At 33.4% G+C, this 23,762-nt stretch overlaps 1 protein-coding gene across 1 annotated transcript in view; it reads left to right on the plus strand.

Annotated features, from left to right (window-relative positions):
* Positions 1 to 22,555, plus strand: part of PGM2L1 (phosphoglucomutase 2 like 1) — a 75,288-nt gene extending 52,733 nt beyond the window's left edge. Inside the window, exons 9-14 of the mRNA XM_031961417.1 lie at positions 66 to 246; positions 1,143 to 1,236; positions 3,501 to 3,630; positions 7,344 to 7,533; positions 12,557 to 12,690; positions 14,862 to 22,555. Of these exons, the coding sequence (XP_031817277.1) occupies positions 66 to 246; positions 1,143 to 1,236; positions 3,501 to 3,630; positions 7,344 to 7,533; positions 12,557 to 12,690; positions 14,862 to 14,964 (832 nt within the window). The 3' untranslated portion in view covers positions 14,965 to 22,555. The remainder of the gene's footprint in view (positions 1 to 65; positions 247 to 1,142; positions 1,237 to 3,500; positions 3,631 to 7,343; positions 7,534 to 12,556; positions 12,691 to 14,861) is intronic.
* The last annotated feature ends 1,207 nt before the right edge of the window (positions 22,556 to 23,762 follow it).

Raw genomic sequence — 23,762 nt, forward strand, 5'->3', positions numbered from 1 at the left:
ATTTAACATAAAACATAAAATTCAAAGGAATTTGGTTTTGATGAATTTTTCCCTTTTCTGTACAGTGGCCGTTGGAAAGTTTTCACAGGCAATGAGTTAGCAGCGTTGTTTGGGTGGTGGATGTTTGATTGCTGGAAGGAAAATAAGTCACAGAATGCTGATGTGAAGAACGTTTACATGTTAGCCACTACAGTCTCCTCCAAAATTTTGAAGGCAATTGCACATAAAGAAGGATTTCAGTTTGAAGTAAGAGCTAGATAGTATTTTTGTGTTTATTATTACAACTAGAAGTTAAAGGAATTTTTACAAATACTCATTTCTATTGGTTTAACTTAAAATTCCCCCCAAAATGCTGTTTCTAAGTTTGTATTTATAGCGTTTTAACAGTGGAAAGGATCTTAAAAACATTGAATCCAACCGTCTTATTTTACAGATGATTTTGTAAGGTGACTTGTTCAAGGTCACAAAGCTAGTTAGTTACAGTTAGTACTAAAATCCAGTTCCTTTGCCTTCTAGTGTGAAATATTCTTTCCAATCTCTTAAAGTAGCTGTGACTTTGTATCATCAGAAAAACCAGTAGAAAATTGAATACTTTTTGACCTACTTGTTTTTGGAATTTTTGGAGATAGTTTTAAGACATTTAAGTTAAAATAATTAAATAGCTTACAAAGAACCAGTAATCCTGAAAATTAGCATCATTTTTGCTTCCTCTGATAATTACCAGGGTTAAATGAGGAATCTTTCTTTGTATTTTTAGTTAGTAGTCTGGAATATTTAGATTATTATGTACCTATTTCTTTTTTTAATTATAATAATTTATGTTGTGCTTTGCATTTAGCTATCTAAGTGGTGATATTATTTTACTACATTCTAATGCCGGTTGAAAAGCAATCTTATTACTAAAGATAAATTATAACTTTTACAGGTTATTACTACTAGGTCCCAGAATTATAGAGCAGTATAAGTGGTTCAGTGTAAATGTTTGTAAAAGTAGGCAAGCATATTTGCTGATACTGGGACTCTCACAGTGAATCATCATCTCATTTTAATACATGAACATAGTATGCATGTATATTGCTACATGTGTGTATCTTTTCACACACATATAGAAAAATCACTTAGTGTCATACTTTATATTTCAGGAAACATTACCAGGTTTTAAATGGATTGGAAGTAGAATAAAAGAACTCATAGAAAATGGAAAGGAAGTTCTTTTTGCATTTGAAGAGTCCATTGGTATGTATCAGAATACTAGAGAGACTACAGCCACCATTGCTCTTCTAGCCTTACTTGGCCCTTATAATCTCCTACGTGTATTATTTTGTCCTTTACTAAAGTGAAGGAGTGTGAGTGCATGTTTTTTGGTTTACCAATGACTGTGCACTCAATGCTATCTTCAGAGCTGAGATGCAACAAAATATGGATCGATTCTCTGCTGCTTGAGCTGATTTTGGCCTAACAGTTAGCATCAAGGTGCTCCATCAGCCAGCACCTCACCATCCGTATGTGGAACCATCAATTAGAGCAGATGGAGAGTTCTGAATGCTGTGGAGAGGTTCTCTTACTTTGGTGTTAGGCTTTCCAGGGGTGTCCACATTGATAACGAGGTTGACACACACATTGTGAGAGGTAGCTCAGTGTTTGGGAGGCTCTGAGAGAAAGTGTGGGAGAGGAGAGGAATTAGAGTGATTATGAAACTGAGGGTCAAAGAGCCAATGTGCCCACCTCATTGTTGTATGCTGGGAAGTCTGCACAGCATATCAATACCATGCCAGGAAATTGAATCTCTTTCATTTGAAATATCTTAGGAAGATTCTGAAGATCACCTGGCAGGATGAGAGAGCAGATATTGGGGTCATTTCTCAAACTAAACTGCCCAGCATTCAAACCCTATTACAAAGAGCACAACCACATTGTGTGAATGCCAAATGTATGCTTGCCAAAAAGACTATTTTATGAAGATCTCATACAGGATATGCACTCACAGGGCAGTTAGAAAAAAAAAGACACTTAAAGTCTCTTAAGAACTTTATAATTGATTGTATGATATGGAAGACACTGCCACAGGATCACCCAGCCCAGCATGCTCTCGTCAGAAAAGGTGCTGTGCTCTGTGAGCAAAGCAAAAATGAATTAGCTCAGAAGAAATGTGATATGGGCAAAGTTAGAGAAGCTACATCAAATGTTCACAGGGATTATTTGTGTCTACCCTGTAGCAGAACACTCCGAGCTTGTAGTAGTCAGATCAGCCACAGTTGGACACACTGTAACTCAACTATAACACGTTGATATCATTCTGTTCCTCTTTGTGAATGAAGGACAACTAACCAGCTAACCATGTACCTTATTCATTGGTATTTTTGCTTTTTTTTTTTTTTTTTTTTTTGAAACAGAAAATTAGCATTGGAAAAGACCTTAGAGGCCATTTAATTCTACCTTTATCTTTCTACATTCCTTCTTTTTGGGAAAAGTGAATTCCTTATTGAGAGCTAATGAATATGTATTGAGTATGCTATAGAAGGAATTGACTCATGCTTTGGGTAGAAGTTGGGCGTATGGGCTTTTCCAGCTTAGTGTTTTTCTTGAAATTGATGGAAACATGAAACTCCTCTTACAATATCCTCCAAATGTAGTTATTTACCTTCTGGTATAATTAGATTTGGAGTCTGAAGGCCTGAATTTAAGTTACAGATCTAGCCCTAACTAGTTCTATACTCTTGTATAACTTTTTTATGTTTAGGGTTTAACTGAATTAACATTCTTGTTGGTTGCTCTTTGTAAATAGCAAAGTTCTGGGAACAGGAGTTCTGATTCATTGTGCATAGTTGTGTTGTTAGGTTCCAGTTTTCCCTTGACAGTGATATGATTGTATATCACTTATCTAAAAATGCAGCACATTGATTGGACACTCAATAAATGTAGGATCCTTAAGAGCAGGAGTTCTTTGTTGTTGCTGTTATGTTTTGTCCTTTTATTCTTCAGTGTTTCTTCAGTGTAATTTATTCTAAGTCAATTGACTGCTTTCAGTCTTAATTTTCTTATCTATAAAATGAATGCTTTGGACTTGTTGACTTTTGAAAGCCCCTTTCAGCTTCAAACCTTATGATCCTCTACTTCAAAATCTCCATTAACAGGAAACTCACTATCTCATAAGGCAGATAATTTAATTTTCAGATGGTTTTACTCATTAGCAAATTCTGATTTCTTAATATAGTAATTACTTTCTTAGAAAAATCAATAAGCATATTTCAATGTGGAATCATGTAGAGAGGAAATTTTTTGTCTTCTGATTTTTAATTTTGATTTTTTGATCATCTTTTATTTTTCTAAAAAAGATAATTAGCTGGTTTTTTTTAAAGGCACTAAGTATATTTACTTTTATAGATTTCATCAGGTATTAAATAGCACTCAGTTTATTTTATCCTTTAGAGCTATTATAGAAACACAAGAAATCTTTTTCCTGAAAAAAATTTTTCCTGAAATTCTTTTTTGTTTCCCAGGATTTCTGTGTGGTACTTTTGTTTTGGATAAAGATGGAGTGAGTGCAGCTGCTGTTGTTGCTGAAATGGCAGCTTACCTAGAAACCAAAAATCTGACGTTGGCACAACAACTTACTAAAGTTTATGAAAGGTAAAATCTATTATGAATTTAATATTCTATACTCTTGTTTATTGTCTTTTTTATGTTTAGGGTTTAACTGAATTAACATTCTTGTTGGTTGCTCTTTGTAAATAGCAAAGTTCTGGGAACAGGAGTTCTGATTCATTGTGCATAGTTGTGTTGTTAGGTTCCAGTTTTCCCTTGACAGTGATATGATTGTATATCACTTATCTAAAAATGCAGCACATTGATTGGACACTCAATAAATGTAGGATCCTTAAGAGCAGGAGTTCTTTGTTGTTGCTGTTATGTTTTGTCCTTTTATTCTTCAGTGTTTCTTCAGTGTAAGATAATTTCTGAGCACTGCCTACTTTAACCTACTCTCTCTTATTATGCTTTCACCCCACCTTTCTCATTTCCTTCATCCTGTTGAGCAAGATGAATTTCTATACCCAGCTCCCTGTGTATGTATGTATTTTTTTCTTTTAACTAGTTCAAATGAGAGTGAGATGCAGCATTGCTCACTACTACTTCCTCCCCCTCATCCCATTTCACCTTTATTCTAAAAACTTTCTGCTATACCTCTTTTATGTGAGATGATTTTCCCATTCTTCCTTTTACTTTTCCCTTTCTCTCTGTTACCATTCCCTTTTCTTTTTCTTTTTTTAAATTTTTAATTTTTTTTTTTTTGTTGTTGTCGTTGAGGCAGTTGGGGTTAAGTGACTTGCTCAGGGTCATATAACTAGGAAGTGTTAAGCATCTGAAGTCAGATTTGAACTCAGGTCCTCCTGACTTTCAGGGCTGATGTTCTATCCACCGAGTCACCTAACTTCCCCTCCTTTTTCATTTTGAGATCATTCCAGCATAATAAATTCATGCTCATGTCCTATAATTTGACTCTTAACTATCTAATGCTGATAAATTTTTTAGGGGTTACCTGTATCATTTTTCCATTTTGGAATATAGTTTAGTTTTATTAAGTTCCTTATTATTTATTATTCATATTTATCTTTTTAATGTTTCTTTTGAGTTTTTGTTTTTGAATTTTCTGTTTGTTAGATTTTCTGTTCAGCACTAGTCTTTTCATCAGAAAAGCTTGAAAGTCCTCTATTTCATTAAATGCCATCTTCTTTTCCCCATACCCTCACTCCCCATCAAATTAAGTTTTGCTGGTTAATCTTATTTGTAATCATATTTCCTTTGCCTCTAGAATATCATATTCCAAGTCCTCTTCTCCTTTATGGTACTAAATTTTGTGTGGTCTTAATTGCGGCTTCATGGTATGCCTTGTTTCTTTCTGGCTACTTCTAGTTTTTCTTCTTGGGCTGGAAACTGAAATTTGTATGTAGTATTCCTAGGAGTTTTCATTTTGGGATCTCAGGAGATGATCAGTAAATTTCTGTTTTAGTAATTTAAAGTATCTGGGCAATTTTCCTTTATAAGTTCTTGAAATATGATGTCTTAGCTTATCTCTCTTCCATCTATTTTTCAGGTCATTTGTTTTTCTTGTGAGATTGTTTGCATTTTCTTCTATTTTTTCATTCTTTTGACTTTGTTCCTTAATTTCTCATGGAGTCATTAGCTTCTACTTCACCAACTCTAGTTTTTAAGGAATTATTTTCTTTCCATGAAGTTTTGTATCTTATACCAATTAACAATTATGATTTTTAAGGATCTTTTCCTTTAAGTAATTTTTTTCATAAGTTTCTTTAAGCAATTGGGCTAAAGTGACTTGGCCAGGGTCATACAGCTAGTTTTAAGTATCTGAGGCTGAATTTGAACTCAGGTACTTCTGACTTCAGGATCAGTGCTCTATCCAGTGCTCTATCCACTGCACTATCTAGCTGCCTCTCTTCAGTAATTGTGCCTCTTTTATCAAGATGCTAAATCTCTTTCCTTGATCTAATTTCTTTTCCCAATTTGCCCTCTTTTGCTCTTATTTGATTTTGAAAATCATTTTTTCTCTTTAAAAGAAAAAACTCTTTAACTGATCTGGGATATCTTGTTGGTCTTCTAACAATCTGCATGTTTTCTTTTGATGTTTTGAAGTCATTGTCTTCTGAGTTTGTGTCTAGAGCTTCCTTATCAATATAGTAACTCTTTTTAATCATTTGTTTTCTGCTAAATTTTCCAGTCTGTTTCTTGACTTTGGGTTGTATGTTAGAGTTGAACTCTGCTTACCTCAGAGGTTAGAGGAGAGAATAACTATCCTGAGCTACAGAGTATTATGTTTTGCTGATTTTACAATTAGATCTGGGGGCATATAAACTTTCATTGCTTCCATGGTGATATGATCTGAGGAGAGGTGTGGACCATGTCCCCCTTGTCTGCACTCTGCTCCTTATCTATATAGGGCTTTCTGCACTCTGCTCCTTATCTATATAGGGCTTCTGCTTCCTTGATAGTACTCTTCCTTGCCTTGAAACTGTGATCTGGAACTTGGAAATGGGTAATGGAATTGGGAAAGATCAAAGGCAAAAGGAGAGGGGGATGAGGGAGTTAGATATTGTCATGGAAACAATGAACATGAACTTGGACAGACTTTAAGAGATAGTGAAAGATAGAAGGACCTGGCGTGGTCCATGGGATCCCAAAGAGTCAGACATGACTGAAAAACAACAAAAATGTCAGGCACTGTGCTTTGTCCTAGAGTTACAAAGAAAACAAAAGACAGTATTTTCCCAAAAGGAGCTCTCAATCGAAAGAGGGAAGACAGCACATAAAAAAGAAATGAAAAATGAGTGGGGACCATGGAGAGGGTACTTGGCTAGGGCTGGAAAGGAGAAGTAGTCCAGAAGACTGCAACTCTTTGGAAGTGAAATGATGGCTGCTGTATCCTCCTTAAATGGAGAGTCTAGGAGAAACTCTCTAATGTCCACCCTTCATCTATATTGTCAGTGAACGACCTTAATTAACTTTTAACTTTCAACACTTCCCCATTTATTACCTCTAGGATATAAAATACAAAATCTATTCGTCTAGCCTTCTCTTTGTACCTCACATATGATGCATTTTTTGCCAATCTTTTGTACCTCCCAACTGCCCATATCCCATGATTGTACTTCCTTTTCATTTTCACTTCAGACTCCCTCATTTCCTTTAAAATCTAATAATTACATCTTATCTACCTCTACCTGATATCTTTCTTCATTTCTCCATTCCCAATAATTTGTTTTTAAATGCATTTGCACTAACTTGGAATTTATCCATTTTGTAGTTATTATTCGTAAACATTATCTCCTCAATAGAATGTAAGGTAATTAAGAGATTGTTTATTTTTTTTTTTTGGTCTTGTACTATTATATGGTAAGTCCTTAGTAAACACTTGTTGATTCATTATGTTTCTGCTGTGTGCCTAGCATGTTTTAGGCACTTTATAAATCCTAAAAGAAAACAGTTCCTGTCCTCAGGGTGCTTATGTTCTGTCAGCTGGAATCATCATATATTTAGATAAACATTAGATTCAACTCCATTGTTCAGTTTTCCTTTTTATTCTTGGTGTACTGATTTTTTTGTGCAAAATGTGGTTGAAATGGTTATTTTCTCATTTGTGATAACACTTTTCTATTTCAAGAATTTTTCTCCTCCTTACTATTGTAAAAAATATCTCTTCATCCTCATCTAATTTTTTCTTTTTATGTGACTTTTTAAATTTAGGTTATATATCAATTTAGAACTTAATGTAGAATATAGCATAAAATGCTAAGACTCGAATTCTAATTTTTTATTTTTGTTTTATATAGGTATGGATATCATATTTCAAAGACATCCTATTTTTTGTGTTATGATCCACCGACAATTAAAAAGATATTTGAAAGACTTCGCAATTTTCATTCTCCAAAAGAATATCCAAAATATTGTGGGACATTTGACATATTGCACATAAGGGATATTACCACTGGATATGATAGTAGCCAGCTTAATCAGAAATCGGTAAGTGATGGGGGTTTTGAAAGTCTCTTGAAGCATTTCTGATCTTCTTGAAGGCAACATGATACAGTGGAAGCAAGGAGTGATGAATTTGGAGTCAGGGATTTAAACCTTAAAAAAATATAGCATTGTTATTATTTAAACTTTTAGACATTTTCATTTAAAGTTTTCAGTTCCAAATTCTATCCCTTTCTTCTTCTTTCTTCTCTCCACTTCCTGAAGCAATCAGATGTAGGTTATATATGTGCAGTCATGTAAAATATTTAATATTAAATAATACTTGAATAAAAGAAAAAATGAAAGAAAGTGAGAAATAACCGAATTCAGTCTATATTTAATCAATATCATTTCTTTCTCTGGAGGCAGATAATATGCTTTATCATTAGGCCTTTGGAGTTGTCTTAGATCATATTGTTGAGAATAGTTAAGTTATTCATTGTTCTTCATTAAACAGTATTGTTACTGTGTCCAACATTATCCTGGTTTTGTTCATGCATCATATTCATGTAAGTCTGAGGTTTTTCTGAAATCATCCTGCTTGTCATTTCTTACAGAAAATAATATTCCATTGCAATCATATACCACAAGCTTGTTTAGCTATTTCTCAATTGATGAACAAACATTTCTTTGACTTCTAATACTTAACTATCACAAAAAGAGTTTCTATAAATATTGGTCCTTTTCCTTTTTTTTATATGTCTTTGGGATATAGCCCCAAAAGTAGTACTTTTGAATCAAAGAATATGCATAGTTTTATAGTCCTTTGGACATAATTCCAGATTGCTCTCCAGAATTGTTGGTTCAGTCCACAATTTCACCAACAATGTATTATTATCCCAGTTTTCCCATATCCCCCTCCAACTTCTTAGGAAGTTCATTGGTGATTTGTTGAATTTCTTTTTCTAAGATTGAGTTATTTAAATATTTTATTTCTTCTGTTAATCTGAGTAATTTATCTTTTTGCAGATATTCATCCATTTCATTTATATCATCAAATTTATTGGCATATAATTAGGCAAAATAGCTCTGAACAGTTATCTTGATTTCTTCTTCATTAGTGGTGTTCATCTCTTTCATTTTTGATATTGGTAATTTAGCTTTCTTTTCTTTGTTTTTTTTTTTCAATCAAATAAACCAATAGTTTAAACATTTCATTGTTTTTCCCATATAAAACCAACTTCTAGTTTTATTTATTAGTTCAATGGTTTTCTTACTTTCAATTTTATTAACTCTCCTTTGATTTTCAAGATTTTCAATTTGGTATTTAATTTTTATTCTTTCCATTGTCCATTAATGAATGTAATTTTTATTGCATTATGATCTGAAAAGGAATCATTTATTAATTTTGTTTTTCTACATTTGGTTGTGAGGTTTTTATGTCCTTATACATAGCCAGTTTTTATGTAGATGCCAAGTGTTGCTGAGAGAAATTACATTCTTTTCTATTCCTATTCAATTTTATCCAAAGATCTATCCTAGCTAACTTTTCCAGAATTTTATTCATATCCTTTCTTGTTTATTTTTTGGTTAAATTTGCCTAGTGAGAGGGGAAACTTGGGGTCCCCTACTAGTATAGTTTTATTGTCTATTTTCTCCTCTCATTTAACTGCTTCTTTAGAAATATAGATGCTATACCATTTGGTACACATATTGCTGTGACTTATTAAAGAATTACTATTAGGTGACTTGCTTAAAGTCAGGCAGTAAACAGCAAAATTTGGATTTGAACTCAGGATTCAGTTTCCAACTCTGTTTGTTTTTACTAGGCCACGCTGCTATTTGGGTGGATTCCTACTTAATCTATTTAAGTCTCTATTATATCTGTTGACATTGATTTGTCTAATTTTTTCTTGAAAAAATTAGTTTTTCAAAAAAATATGAGGAGTTTCATTTCATCTAAATTTTGAAGCTCCAAAAGGGATAGATAGTGTTGTACAACTTAGGAGTTGATAATAGATATTGATTGAAACTTAGAAACAAATAAAATACCTCTGTTTTTATATATACTTTGATTTTGTTATTGTGATGCTGCTGAGGCGATCCTTTATTTTGGAAGACAATACTAGCAGAATGGAAGTTCTAAAAGGACCTGCCAATCTAACAAAACTTCAAGTACAGGATTGGTGACAGAGTTATCTAGTTTATACAAAGACTAACCACTAGAGAATTTTTCAAGAGTTGATGACATAGATTTATTTACAATAGAACTTCATTCTATGGACATAGATACAAAATATCCCTTAGTACTATATCGTCCTCTTTTACTTCTCAAATGATTGTTATAATATCGGGAGAGGGGGAGGGAAGGAAAAGAGAAAGAAGGAGACAGAGGGGAGGGAATGAAACCCACATAGTTTTAAAATGATCTACAAGGATTAATTTAATTGATTGTTTATTCCTTGTCAGGTCTTTGTGTAATTGCCATTCAATCAATAGATTTTAGGAAATGAACATGTACATATTGACATTCTTGCCATAAATAAAACCAGTTGCTATAAATTTGCAGCTAAATGGAAAAGTAGCTCACATATTCTTCTCTGAGACTCAAATTAAGAAGTAAGAAGAATTGGTTTCATATTGTGTCCAAAGGCAACAAAAAACATCTTTATTTGATAAAACTTAGTTTTCTCAGCTTAGTGGTCATGATAAGCAAAAGCAAATAGACCACCACAAAAATATTTTGGAAAATGTGATTCAGAATCAAAAGATGAAAGATACTAAATGTTTATAAACTATTCAAAAGCCTCATGTCTGAATGTTATGACTAATTAATGAAAATCAAAAAGTGTTTGATATGTTCATCATGTTCAATATCCTTTTTTTCTCATCTTATATTCAACTTCTCCATATCAACTGATTTCTTCCCTACTGCTTCAAAATATGCCAAAGTCTTCTCTGTCCTCCAAAAAAAAAAAAAAAACTTCAGTTAGACCTTGTTTTTCCCTTACATTATGAACTTAAATCTATCTTTCCTTTTTCAACCAAACTCCATTAAAAAGTCTATTCTTTCTGCTTTCATTTCTTTTTCCCCTCTTCAACTCTTTGCAGTCCACATTCTGACCTTATCACTCAATTGAAACTGATCTTTCCAATGTTGACCACTTTCTCCTCTCCATATATAATGAAACTTTTTCTAATCTCTCCTCTAAATGCTAGTTCCTCCTACCCCCAACTACCTTATATTTAGCTAAGTGTGTATATAAATATAAATTTATTAACTTGATATTGATGCTATATTCATTTGTGTGTAGTTTCCCCCACCATAATAATATAAGCTCATTGCAAGTAGAAATTGTTTCATTCTTTGTATTTTATCTCCAGTGCCTAGTATATAGTAGGTATTTGCTACTAATTCACAGTCAACAAATAATTGTTGGTTAATTCAACATTATGAAAATTAATTTGACAATCTTAGCCAAAAAAATAGCATGTCATAGATATAGCAGTCATTTCAGAATCAATTGTCTTTGTGTAATCATGTTAGCAACTGATTAGATGTCAAAATAAATGCTAAATTGGAAGAAAGCATAAAAATGAGAAGATATGGTCATTTATAGTAATTTTAACAAATTGTCAGAAGTAGAAAATGGACAGAAGTAAAGAAAGTGAGTGTAGAAAAATATAACTGATGCAAAAGAGTTACCATCATAAGAGTCATATTTTACTATGTAGACTAGCAGACATTCAATCTCTTTGTCAAATGAAGAGATTTGGTAGCTGAGACTGCCACTGGTTTAGAGTACAAACTCGCTTGCAAAACATTCATAAAGAAGAATAACTTAATCATTAACACCCTTGCTTCATAAAATAGCAAAAAGCTGCTGAGTAGAGTATGGCATGAAATCCAGCAAAACCATATTATTGGAAGAGAATTTGAAGGTGAAATCTGAAAGAGGAAAAATAAATATAAAATGGAACTAGTCTGCTAACATTTCTAGCCATCTCTCTTTATCATTGGTGATCTTGGAAACCTAAATTTGGACTTTACAAACTTAGTACTGCATGAGGTATATGAGGTATATGAGGTATAAAGGATAATCTGAGAAGAATGGCTGGATTTGTCCAGATGTTTGCAGAAGAAATCAGGTTATCCAGGAGAATGTTCATGGAAAGAATAGAAGGTATGCTTTAAGAGGAAAACAAAAAATTCCAAAGAAATAAAGAGAGGAAATTACATTATGAGCAGTAGAGTGCTGTTGGTAGCTGACAGTGGTTTTTGAATGAGACAGGGCCTATGAGAAATGACCATATGATATAGTTTAGATGTGTAAGAAGAATGAGAGATTATAGAAGATTGGGAAGGGGAGGGGCTACATCATTACCCTCAAGATAGATATTAAAAGAATTGAATGAAAACCCTTAATACCCTGATTAGATCTTTTCTAGAGGATGTGGACAAATGTTTCTTGGGCCAAAAAGGCACTGAAGGGTTTTGATCTGTACCATGGAATTTAGCACACTGATAAATTCATATATCTACCAAAGTATAAAGTATTAATATATATGACACATAAAATGTCTCTTAATGTAGCTTATCAACATTTCAGCAAATATTCTTTCCAATTAAATATGTCACAGAGAGAAGGGAATTTTAAATTTGGGAAAACAAAGATGCCTTTTTAAAGAGTTGTTAAAAAATATATTTCATTTTTTAGTAAAATTCCTTCCTTTCAAGCTCAGGGACCACCTCTTCTAAGAAAGCATCCCTAATTATATACTTCACTTCCTCCTTGGTGGTAATCATTCTGTCTCGCCTTCTTTCTTACTAGATTGCTTATATCCATATCATATTCTAATAGGATTAGAATTTATTTTCCTTTTACCACGAGGCTGTAAACTTCTTAAGGATAGTGGTTGTATCTTGTTTAATCTTTTTAACCATAGCCCTGATCATAAAAACCTGGAACAAGGTAAGCACTTAATAAATATTAGATAAATTTAGTAATTTTATTGATTCAGGTGAAGTACAGTATATAAGGACAAAAGAGAAGGACTAGGGATTCATCTTTGTTACTTTTACACATAGGTACTGCCTGTGAGTAAAAATAGCCAAATGATTACATTTACCTTTCAAAATGGTTGTGTGGCTACACTACGGACAAGTGGAACTGAACCAAAGATAAAGTATTATGCCGAGATGTGTGCATCCCCTGACCAGAGGTGAGAATTTAATCTTAACGTGAGGGCACGTATGACCTTGACAAGTCACAAGCAGTAAACTCTAAATCTCTTAGCACACAGAGAACAATGGTTTTCTATTTTCTATTTGTCAACAATTCATTTCTTAATGCTAAAAGGTATTATGACTTAGAAAAAAGTTAAGTGACCATCTGGTCACTGAAGATATAAGGTATGAAAATTTTCCACCAAAATTTGTTTATCCCAATGAATGTTTTTCATTTCACAAGAAGCTTCTTAGAAGATCATATTAGTAATAGTAGCTTGCTTCGGTAGGACTTTTTAATGCCAAAGATACTCTTCTCACAATAAATCTAAGATGTAGGTACTTAACTTGGCAACTCACAAAGGTGCCAATTCTGCAAATACTCTTTCCGTTCTAAAAATGAGGAAAACTGAGTGTCTTGTCCATTACCTTCAAGTAGAGCCAGGATGTGGAATCACAGGTTCAGAATTAGAGGAGAACTTTGAAATAGAAGGCAGCCCCATCTTTAGTATAAAGATGAGGAAAGAGTAGAAAAATGGTGACTTGAGCAGGGCTCACAAGTAGTAAGTGACAGGGCCAGGATTCAAATATATACCCCCTGACTAGCTAGCCTTCTGTTCAACTATGCTGCTGACTTACCTAGATGGAGTATTAATTTTAAAGATGTTTTTATTGTTAACAAACATTTTTTGGAATGTTTTAAGCAGTTATCTTCACAGCCTCTATCACATTCTAAAAACACCTTCAGGGGTTGCAAAATTTCAGGTAGACAACAAAAGTAAATGAGAGTTGAAATTGATGAATAAGATGGATAAGCAATCTTAAAAAAAAAAACAAACTTGATTTTGATCTTAAACATGGTATAGCTCTAAAGTAATAAATGTGAGGTGCTTTCATAATCAATAATTAAGCTCCCAAAGGATTTTCAGAGATTTTGTGAGTGACAACAATTTTGTGACAAATATCCAACCTCCCAAAGTAATAATTTTGAATTTTGTCACATTTATGATTTTGAACTGAAGTTTAAACAGCTTAGACCTGTACTTTTTACTCACTTTATAATTTTTAAAGAATTTTTTCTTGTCCCTGTAAAGTCAGTGCTACAAATATTGCTATGTTCATTTTACAGAAGAAGAAACTAAAGCGCTATGAGGTGGTGATTTGCTTTGGCCAGGATTTAGTAAAACTTGTACTTGAATTCAGGTCATCTGGCTCTGCAGACATTGTTCCTTTTACCATGTCATGTTCTAAAGGAGGTTACGTTATACTGAACATAGCAATAAAAATTCAGTCTTTTTTTTTTTCCCCCACTATTTGGCAGTTATATCTTGTCTACTATCATAAAGATTTCAGATTTCACCAAATTCTATAATATCTGAATGGGATGTTCTTCAAAGATTGTATGTCCTTTGGAATAATGCTAATTCCAGTATCCCAATTTATTCAAGTTCCTGTTATTTTTATTTTACATTAAGTTACCTTGGTCTAGGAATATCCTCTTGCTTTATTCTAACTAAAACCTTTTTCATCTGCCAATGTTCTTTGGTTACATTGATTACATTACAAAACCCCAATTTTTTCCTTCAACAGAAAGTTAAGCATTCTTTATTCTAGTACTTCTTTAGAGTCAGTGTGTCATTAATTTATTTGGACCTCAGTTTTCTCAATTTTAATATGTACATGGTAATATTTATACTAAACACTTCACAAGAATATTGTGACAAAACTTTTTATAAAGAAATTTACATTTAAAAGATAACTTTAAACAAATATCAATTTGTAGTTGTAAGCTATTTTTTAGTGAGTATAAATCTATTTGAATGATTTTTTTTAATTTAGGAGGAATTTTTAATTTAATTTTTATTTTTAAGGATATGAGTTTTTCTGTTAAAGTTCTTTTCCATTGCCTCATCTTGCAAATTTCCTGAAGGCTGTGCCAGTAGTGCACAAACTTAGGAAGGTTTTGAGTATATACTATGTGTTGTTATCAGAATGGCATATCCCTAGAGACTTGGCCGTCAGGTGAGTTTTTGGGCCATGGCAACTCAGTCATCTAAAGGCTTGTGCCTCCATTTCCTGACTTGGATGAAATTATGGACCCTTGAGGTATTGGGAGAACATTTTGAGTTACAGGGGTATCTAAGCTTTTAATTTTTTTTTCCCTCAGTGATATTACCTTATTGGAAGAAGAACTAAAGAAACTCATTGACGCTCTGATTGAGAATTTTCTGGAGCCCAGTAAGAATGGACTGATCTGGCGATCTGCTTAGATATCTTCTAAGCAGTTGCCCTACAAATGGCTCTTTGCACTGTCATGTGGAACAAAAGATCCAAGACCTACATCTAACCTTGTTTCTTGTGTACATTTGTCTATTTCAAAACGTACTCCTTTAAGATCTATAATGAAGCAGGATCTTTTTTGTCACCTGATTTAACCAAGTTGGATAAGCTTGAAAGAGACTTAAATTTGAAAAGAAATGAAGTAATTGAGATTTTTAGTTATTTTGACCAAAAGTCACATACACTGAGCATTTAAAATATGCTCTCTAGTCTTCGACTTGAAGAGCTCTGAAAGAGGTCATAGAGGAGTGAATTTTCCTCTTGTAATTTGATTAGGTTTATTTCTTTTGTGTCGTCCATATCTAGTACAGTTCAGATAAAAATTTATTAAATGTTCCAAATATTGTTCGTGGTTGTCAAGTTATTTAGGAGAATAAAGCATTATGTTGGTGAAAATAAAGCTCAGCTTCTTCAGTACCCCTCTGGCACAGTTAGGGGTTTTCCTTTACATGTATGTTATGGTAGAGTAGTTAGAATTTCTAGATTAGGATAAGATGGTGTTACAGCATACGGTTTTAGCACCTTTATTTCAGGTGCTCTTCATCACTTGTATTTTTCCCATGTGTATCTTAAAAATATTGATGTTTATTGAAAAATAGTGCAACTCTCTTGGGAAGCTTTGTTTTTGACAAATCTCTCAGTGCCTTCCAAGGGCTTTGGTGTGAGCTGAGATAATATCCCTACAGGTTGTAGTTCTATTTTCTCTCCTAAGCAGGGGCCATTGAACATGAAAGTGCAGATTCAGAGACACAGACAGAGAAAGGTGTCAATGCCTTGCCTTTTTTTTTTTTTTTAATCCTTTAGATGGCAAAGGTGCTTGACCTACTTTGTCAAATCCCTAGGATGTTTTAAAAATATTCCATAAGACCTTCATAACAAGCAAGTCTTAAATCATAAACTACTATTCTTTGGGAAACATGTTAAAATTCAGTGTTATTCTTGTAAGGAAGATTATGATAGAGAGAGAGATGAAACTCCAAATTTCAATTAAAAATAAATTTATTTTACTTAAGAACCAGATCTTCAAGCAGATTTATCTGCTATATAAACTTAATTCTATTAATGGTGTTTTTGGGTAGGATATTAATTTATTATAGCTTCCTTGAACTTTACTTGTTTTTCAAAATTGTTTAAAAATTCAGTGTGGAGAAAGTTGTCCTAATTCAGACCAATCATTACTTAAATATTTTATTTCATCCCTTTTTTATTTTAACACTACTATTCTGCCATGAACAAAATTGAAAGTAATTTTTGAACTTCATATCCTCTTCATAATCACCTCTTAAAGGTTTTACAGACATAAACAGTGGCCTGACTAGGGCACCCCAATCTATTTCTAACTTAGTTTTCAACTATAGATAAAGAGAGATCTTTAGTCTTCAATGGTTACTTGAAAATAAGTCACTACTCTGTCATCGTGTTCAAGTTTTCCTCCTATTTAGTTTCAGTATTTAAATACCAAATAGTGTGGAAATATCATATATTACAAAGTAATTTTAAAAGCTGACATTGAGGTTTTAAAACTGAACCAAATACAGATTAGTGAATTATTATGAAACTATATTGCTGGACAGTAATAAAAAATTCTTTAAGCATTTACTTAAGAATAAGGTTGATTTCTCCAGCTTCTCTGATCAGGAGACAATTTGCTTTCATTCCATAAAGCTCTATTTAATTGAGCTCAGTTAACATTTAAAAACTGTTTTGCCACCACTGTAAAAAGTTGTCCATTTGTTTTCCCCTAACCTCTCCCCAACCTTGTCCTTGAAGCTAAATCATGGATGACTTGTATAAAGGCAAGTAACCAGATATAAATAGAATCACATTTTTTGCATATAAATCATGTTGACAAAGGCTTTGCACTAAATATGAAAAAACTAGCAAATTTTCATTTGGCTTTATGAATGTATATTGTAATATACAAGATTGTTGCACAGGAACCCATATGATCAATATTTTTTTGGTAGTAAAAATCTGTTTTAAGTGTCTGGAAAGTAGAATGAAGCTAAAAAAAGGGGGGGGGGGGTTGTTTCCTTCAATCATTAAAGCCACATAATATATTTCATTCTGATATGAAGAATTTTATTTGGCCACTTCACAAACATACAACATTGAATTCAAGATGAAACATTGAATTACTCAGATTATTATTTCCAGAATTGAATACTTTCAATTTTTAAAATTTATCTTGTTAATTAAGACCTGTTATTTTTATGTATATGGGGAATCTCTTGATGAGGAAATTCCCCCCATGAATAACCAATATTGCACATATGGCTTTGTCTTAGAATATCCCTTAGGTAGATATTAAGATGTTAAGTGACTTGCTCCTGATCACTTTGCTAATTTTGTCAGAGGCAGGACTTCATCAGGTCTTCCAAACTAGCATACTATGCTGCCTCCAAATTTATTTAACTTACACGAATCTTTCAAAATGTTCTCAGACAATATGGATTCAAGTGTAACAAAGAAGAAAAGAGAAGAACACCATGATTACCAGCTTCCTATATTTGGAGATTATCATTTAAAATAGCAATTATATATGTTCATGTGGACTTAGGCAAGAATGAGGACCAGTATCTGGAGTTTACAATGAGGTAGAATTTGACCTAATATAAGAAAGAATTTCCTAACAGTTTTATCTGTCAGTAATGCAGTGTTGTGCCCTTGAAGTTAGTGAGTTTCCCATCACTAATGATGTTTATGTAGAGGTTGGATGCTCCCTTGTTCTAGGAGAGATGGATAGGTCAAATCTGAGGTAACATCTGAATTTCTGGGGTCCTAAGGTTTGTATGTAGATGTACAGTGGGCTAAAGAATCAGATTTAAATAGTGTTTGACCTAGGACTTAGGCATGTATTTAACATTTTCTCTTACAGCACCGAAGATAGGATAGGGATAGATTTGTATTAATTTGTGGAAGACATAACATTTTGAGACTTCCTAGAAACTTGGGAAGGAGAATCTGAGTTGGGAGACATATTTTTAAATTAAAAAATATTATTTGGAAAAGTTACCAGAAAGGAATATGAGAAAGGCCAGTATAGAGAAGGGTGTATATTTGTAGAAGAAAAGTAAGTAGTCAATAACACACATACATAAAAAGGTGAAAGTAACAGAACACGGTAATATTAATTTAAATGTAGACCAAACATTTTTGACAGGGAGAAGATTGTGTAAATCTATGTACATTATAAGTATTCGCATACCAAAAAATCCTTCAATAAGAAGTCACACTCATAGTTCAAGCCAGATTTGTAAGGGAAAGTCCAGATTATATTGAGGCCATCACAGTAATGGAAGGAATTTGAATAGTAATAGAGAATCTGAAGTGGAAAGGATTTCCAATGGCCTCTAGTTCAACATGTATCTGAAAAATCTTTTTTCAACTTTCTTGACAAGTGACCATCTAGCCCAGGACTTTTTAAACCTCTTGTGTCCTTTACTCCTTTGGCATCCTGGTAAAGCATTATGGAAAACATCTCAGAATGATGTTTTTAAATGCATAAAATAAAATATATTCACTTCTAAAGGATATCAGTTATACTGAAATACAACCTATTTTTAAATATGTATATTATATTTTGTACTAAATTCATGGCTCTTAAATTAAGAGGCTCTGACTTAGGTCCCTCATCATTAGAAATGTCTAGGGCTGTCTTAATTTACATTTGCTTTATAGTTTACCAACTATTTTGCTCACAGCAACTTTGTGACAGTAATTTATCTCCACTTCTAAAATGAAAAAACTTGACAAGAGGGTAATGTGACTTGCCCTAGAGTTATAATGGAGAAACTGCTTTAAAAAGCTAATATCAGTAGATAAAGGGAAGAGGATGGGAGAGAATTCCTTTCTTGTACTTGGTGGACTTGATATTATGTCAGGCTCCATTCACATACCACAACAAAATAAAGAACTTTGAGGGGATGATGTATGTAATTAAGAAATTAAATGAACTCAGAATTAAGACCTATGAGAAAAGGTTAGAGGATCCCAATCCTCCAACCTCAGAGAGGTTTGAAAGATAGTTTAGTTGATCCTCAAAAGGAAAAGCAATTCAAATGGAGAAAGATGACTAATAGCTGTTGTTCTCCCATTTCCATTGAACAGCTTTAGCAAACAAGGCAATGGAAAAGTGGCAAGAGAGTATATGACTTGGGCAAATCACTTTCCTTCCTTTCTCTAGTCTGATATTTTTAAAAAGGGATTTGGATTAGATAATTTTCATTCCTAGGAGTCTGAGTTAAGGTCTGAGAAGTTTAAAGTTAAGATAGAAAAACTTCCTAAGAAGAATTGTTAAACATTTAGAATATGTGAAGAGAATATAGTAGATGGATTCCTGAAGGCTTTAAAAAGCAAGCCACATTTTCTTCTGATAGAGATTTCCTGGAGACAGGAATGTGGATTTCATATACTGACTTCTTATAATTCCTTCAGGCATTCATTTTTGTTGAGTTTAAACAAAGATGTAAGATTCATTTGGAATCTAGAAGAAGATAATATTGCAAATATTTTCCTAGATTTGAGTAAGAAAGACAGCAACAAGTACAATAAAGATATTCTTAGATTTCACTTTTCATTCATTCTACCATAATGGCCTAAATTCTGTCTTCTCCATTTCAAGGAGTGCCCAGAGCTTTTTGTTCTGTATGTTCGTTTTTACACATAAAATATTTACCATAAAGATGTAGGAACTTTGGCAAATTGGAGACTTGGGGATATGTTATTGTGTGAAATAGACCTTTGTTTCTTAAGGAGATAATATGTATTTCTGGAATATGTCAGTGATCAATGAAACAACAGCATTTTTAGCTTGGAGGACATAATTTTGAAATGAATTGCTCTGTGAAGTGCTACTAGCAATATTTGCTACAAGTGTTTTCTATTTGTGTTGATAATGCTTAAAACATCCATATGATTCCATTTGGTAAAATTTTGGATTCCATTTTGCCCTTTTCTAGCTCCTTCCACTCCTCCCTTCCCCCCCATTGTTTTGTGACTGTGAAAAGCTATCATCCTGTTACCTTAATAAGAGAGTTCGTTTGAGGACTGTTTGTTTTGTAACCACCAAAAAAACAAACAAAAAAACATGGGGACAAAAATTTGAATCTGTTCAAAACTTATATGGGTTTGTCTGAGTTCTATTAAATTATTATGAATTTTTTGAAATTCATGTTTTTGGAGATGGTTTTGAGAAGTGGATGGGGAAACAATAGTTTTCACCCAGACTAATGATTATTTGAAGATTTGATTTTAATGAGTTATTTTTTTTTTCACTGCTGTTCATTTACAGGTTTTGAAAGATTCATGAGAAACCTTTGTTCTTTGTCTCAAAGTTTTAGCTAGGGGGAAAAAAAACAAGTCAGAGAATTGTTCATCTGCCTATCTAAACAGCACAGTTATACTCACAACTCCTATCTATCTTAGTTTTCGAAAAATAATATTTACTTCAAGTCACCACTCAGTTATCTTGCTCAGCAAGCTTTCCTCTTCCTTCTAGTTTTATTACTAGAATACAGGGTGATATAAAGGAAAAGCATTGAACTGTGAGCCTCAGAGCATGGCTTCTTGTTTTGCCTCTAACTTGCAATGTCACCAGATCAAGTCTCTTCAACTCTTCGGCCTCTCTTTCCCCATCTGTAAGTGAGAGTTGCAGGGGGCAATTAAATTCTTAAGGAACCCTCCTAGTTATGTTACCAACATCACCATGGCCTTTAGGTTCCCCATCAGAAACACACACACACACACACACACACACACACACACACACTGCCTTCTCAGATCCATGGATTTTTAGGTATGGATTGGGCCTACTTAACAGTAGTTTAATAAAGATATCAGCTAATTGCTTTCCTACTCCTATAGCATTACTTAACTGATCCTAATAACACTTTAGAAATTAAGAGTAAAAAGGATATTCTTTGCCAAATTTATTCAAATATTTCCCAAGCACCCACCCATATTTCTACATTCAGTTTCATTTTTTTTGTGCAGAGAATCGAGTATTCCTATCAATGAAAGGTAAGTAGAACAAGAATTATCATCCCTGTTTTTTTTTTTTTAAAGAATTGAAGATTAGAGAAATAAAATAAAACTTAGAAATAATTTCTAAAGGCTTAAAGAAATAAAATTGGTCACAGTCAGACAGCCAATGTTAAGTTTCAGAGCCAAGAGCCCTGGTTTGTAGGCTCCCAGTCCTTCCATTATACCATGCTGCCTTTCCATTCCTATTTGGATGATGGCACATTGTCTTTAATGCCTACAATATGACACTCTAATAATTAAATGGCTTATATTTATATAGTGCTTTGTCGTTTACAAAGTATTTTATACACATGATCTTTTATTATCTCAATAACCTGTGAAAGAGGCAGGACAAATATCTTCAGTTTGCACATGAAGAAACAGACTCAAGACAGATAAACTGCTAGCTGGATAATCTTGGTTAAGTACTAGAAGAGGGTCTTGGTTCTTTGACTCTTACATCCAAGGTTTTTCCACTGTAACACCTCCTACCTCCCAGTTCCAGCAGCATTTAGGAGAGAGTTTTGTCTCTGTGGAAATGAATGATCTCAAGCTTAGCTTCAAAGTTCTACATATACCCAAAGTATCATCTGAGAACCCCACTCAAAGGCTGAGAGAGAAGAGTATGAATGTAGTTGTTGGGTTTAAAAATGTCTTGGTGACCAGAGAAAAATGACTTGTCTAGATCTGCATAATGTTCAAAGACCTCTTCCTGAGGAAATTGTAGTGGAAAAACATTAGACCAGGCATCAAGATACCTGGGTTCTAGTTCTTTGTTTTATGACCTTGGACAAATTAGTTCTCACTTCTGGGACTCAGTTTCTGCTTCTATAAAATGAGAGAACTGGACTGGGTGATCTCAAAGTCCATTTCATTGCCAACATATTCAGTAAGAGGTATCTTAACACTCCTGCAATCTACATTGTAAGGTTGAAAAAGTGAAGGATCAATTACTAATGGAATTACAGAATTAATTCCATAAGGAATTTCCTTCTTAAGTCTGCTAGCATACCCTCCCAGGGGAGTCAAAGCTTATTTGAATCTCATGTATCTTTAACCTCATTATAGAAAGAGATGTATCTGAAGAAATGTGTTCAATGTGACAGAGGTGAAGGGTGGGTAATGTTTACAGCACCCTGACAGTTCTTCCAGACATAACCGCATGCCCCCTTGCTTTATTCTGTTGAAGGCTGGGGGAATTACAAGCTCTGTTATAAATGAAGTGTTGTTTTCCTTTATTAGATGTGTGACAATAAAAATTTTCACCCTGGGGTCTGAAAGTAGAATTGTGACTTTGTTTAAGCTACCATAACTCCATCAGGTCAATATCTTCCTTGTTGCAGATGATTTTCCTATTGTGAGACCAGGGTGTGTTATGGATATTGCTTGTGAAACTTTGCACTTTTTCCTAAGCATTTGTGTATGGATTATTTTCGTGGTTTTAGCTGAATAAAGTGTTGTTAGTAATAAACTTGTTCTCTTCATAGTAAATTTCCATATTTTTGAGTTCTTTATTGTGATTTGCTTTTCTTTTTTGAACATTAGCTTAAATATTTGCATCTTTCCAGGTGCTGCTTTTAGTAAGGTACTAAATAGCTACTTGAAACACTCGGGCACATATTCTCAAATCTCTTTTGAGGTCTGAAATAACATAGTCTTTCTAGCATAATATTAGGAAATGCTTAATAGATTATAGTTGTTTTGTGCTTTATAGTTTAAAAACAACCCTGTGAAGTAAATAAAACAATAAAGTAAATAAGATTTTCTCTTTTTTATAAGCAAGGAAACAAATTCAGAGAGAAGTGGCAAGCCCAATGACCTACCCTATGAATGGCACAGCCAGAATTCAAAACCACATCTTTCCATTACACTAAAGCTGTCTCAGAAATGAGAATGATTTTCAAAGTTCCAAACGACCTTAGCAAGGAATTCAGAAAGCTTGGGTTCTAGTCTTATCTTTGCTACTAACTATCTGTGATGTCTTGCATTAATCCCTTCATTTTGGGAGGCCTCCTTTACCTGCTTTGTAAAATAAGATTGGAGTCAAGATCCCTAAGGTCCATGACAGTTGTGATGTTCTGTTATAAACACCTACTTCCCAGCTAACTACACTTTGCAATTTTCAGTGCAGATCCCAAGAAATCAAAGACCATGAATGTATAGCTCATAATTGAATATTTCTGTCAATGATGATAATTTCCAGTCTCTTAATTGATAGTGGAAAACTGTTCCATAACCTAGGAACTGTTGGGAAGGAAAGGGCAGGGAAGGAAAGCCTAAAGTTGGCGGAGATTAAGGCAATAGTGTGAAAAGCAAGCTAATATCTTAGTCAACAAAATCTATTCTGAGAACCTTACTGCTTATAGCCTGAGAGAACACCCTTGAGAGTCTCAGAACAGCTTCTACTGCTAACTGCCAAAATTATTGCTTCTAATGAGTAGCTAATGATTTCTCTCCATTCTCAAACATAAACACACCCATCCTCTAACCATCTTGTTCCAGGGCTGGAATTCTTTAGAATTTGGATATTTCCTCTTAGTATCTATTTCAGGTTGATCTTGAGATTCCCTGTGGTATTTTTGTCTCTATCTTGACCATTTCCTTATTATTATAAAGTGCAAAACAATCTACTACATGGAATCACAGACTAGTCATATTAGAAGAATCTTAGAAATCAAATTAGTCCAGGAGTTTTTAACTCTGT

This window comes from Sarcophilus harrisii, chromosome 3, assembly GCF_902635505.1.
Source record: "Sarcophilus harrisii chromosome 3, mSarHar1.11, whole genome shotgun sequence".
NCBI classification, from domain to species: Eukaryota; Metazoa; Chordata; class Mammalia; order Dasyuromorphia; family Dasyuridae; genus Sarcophilus; species Sarcophilus harrisii.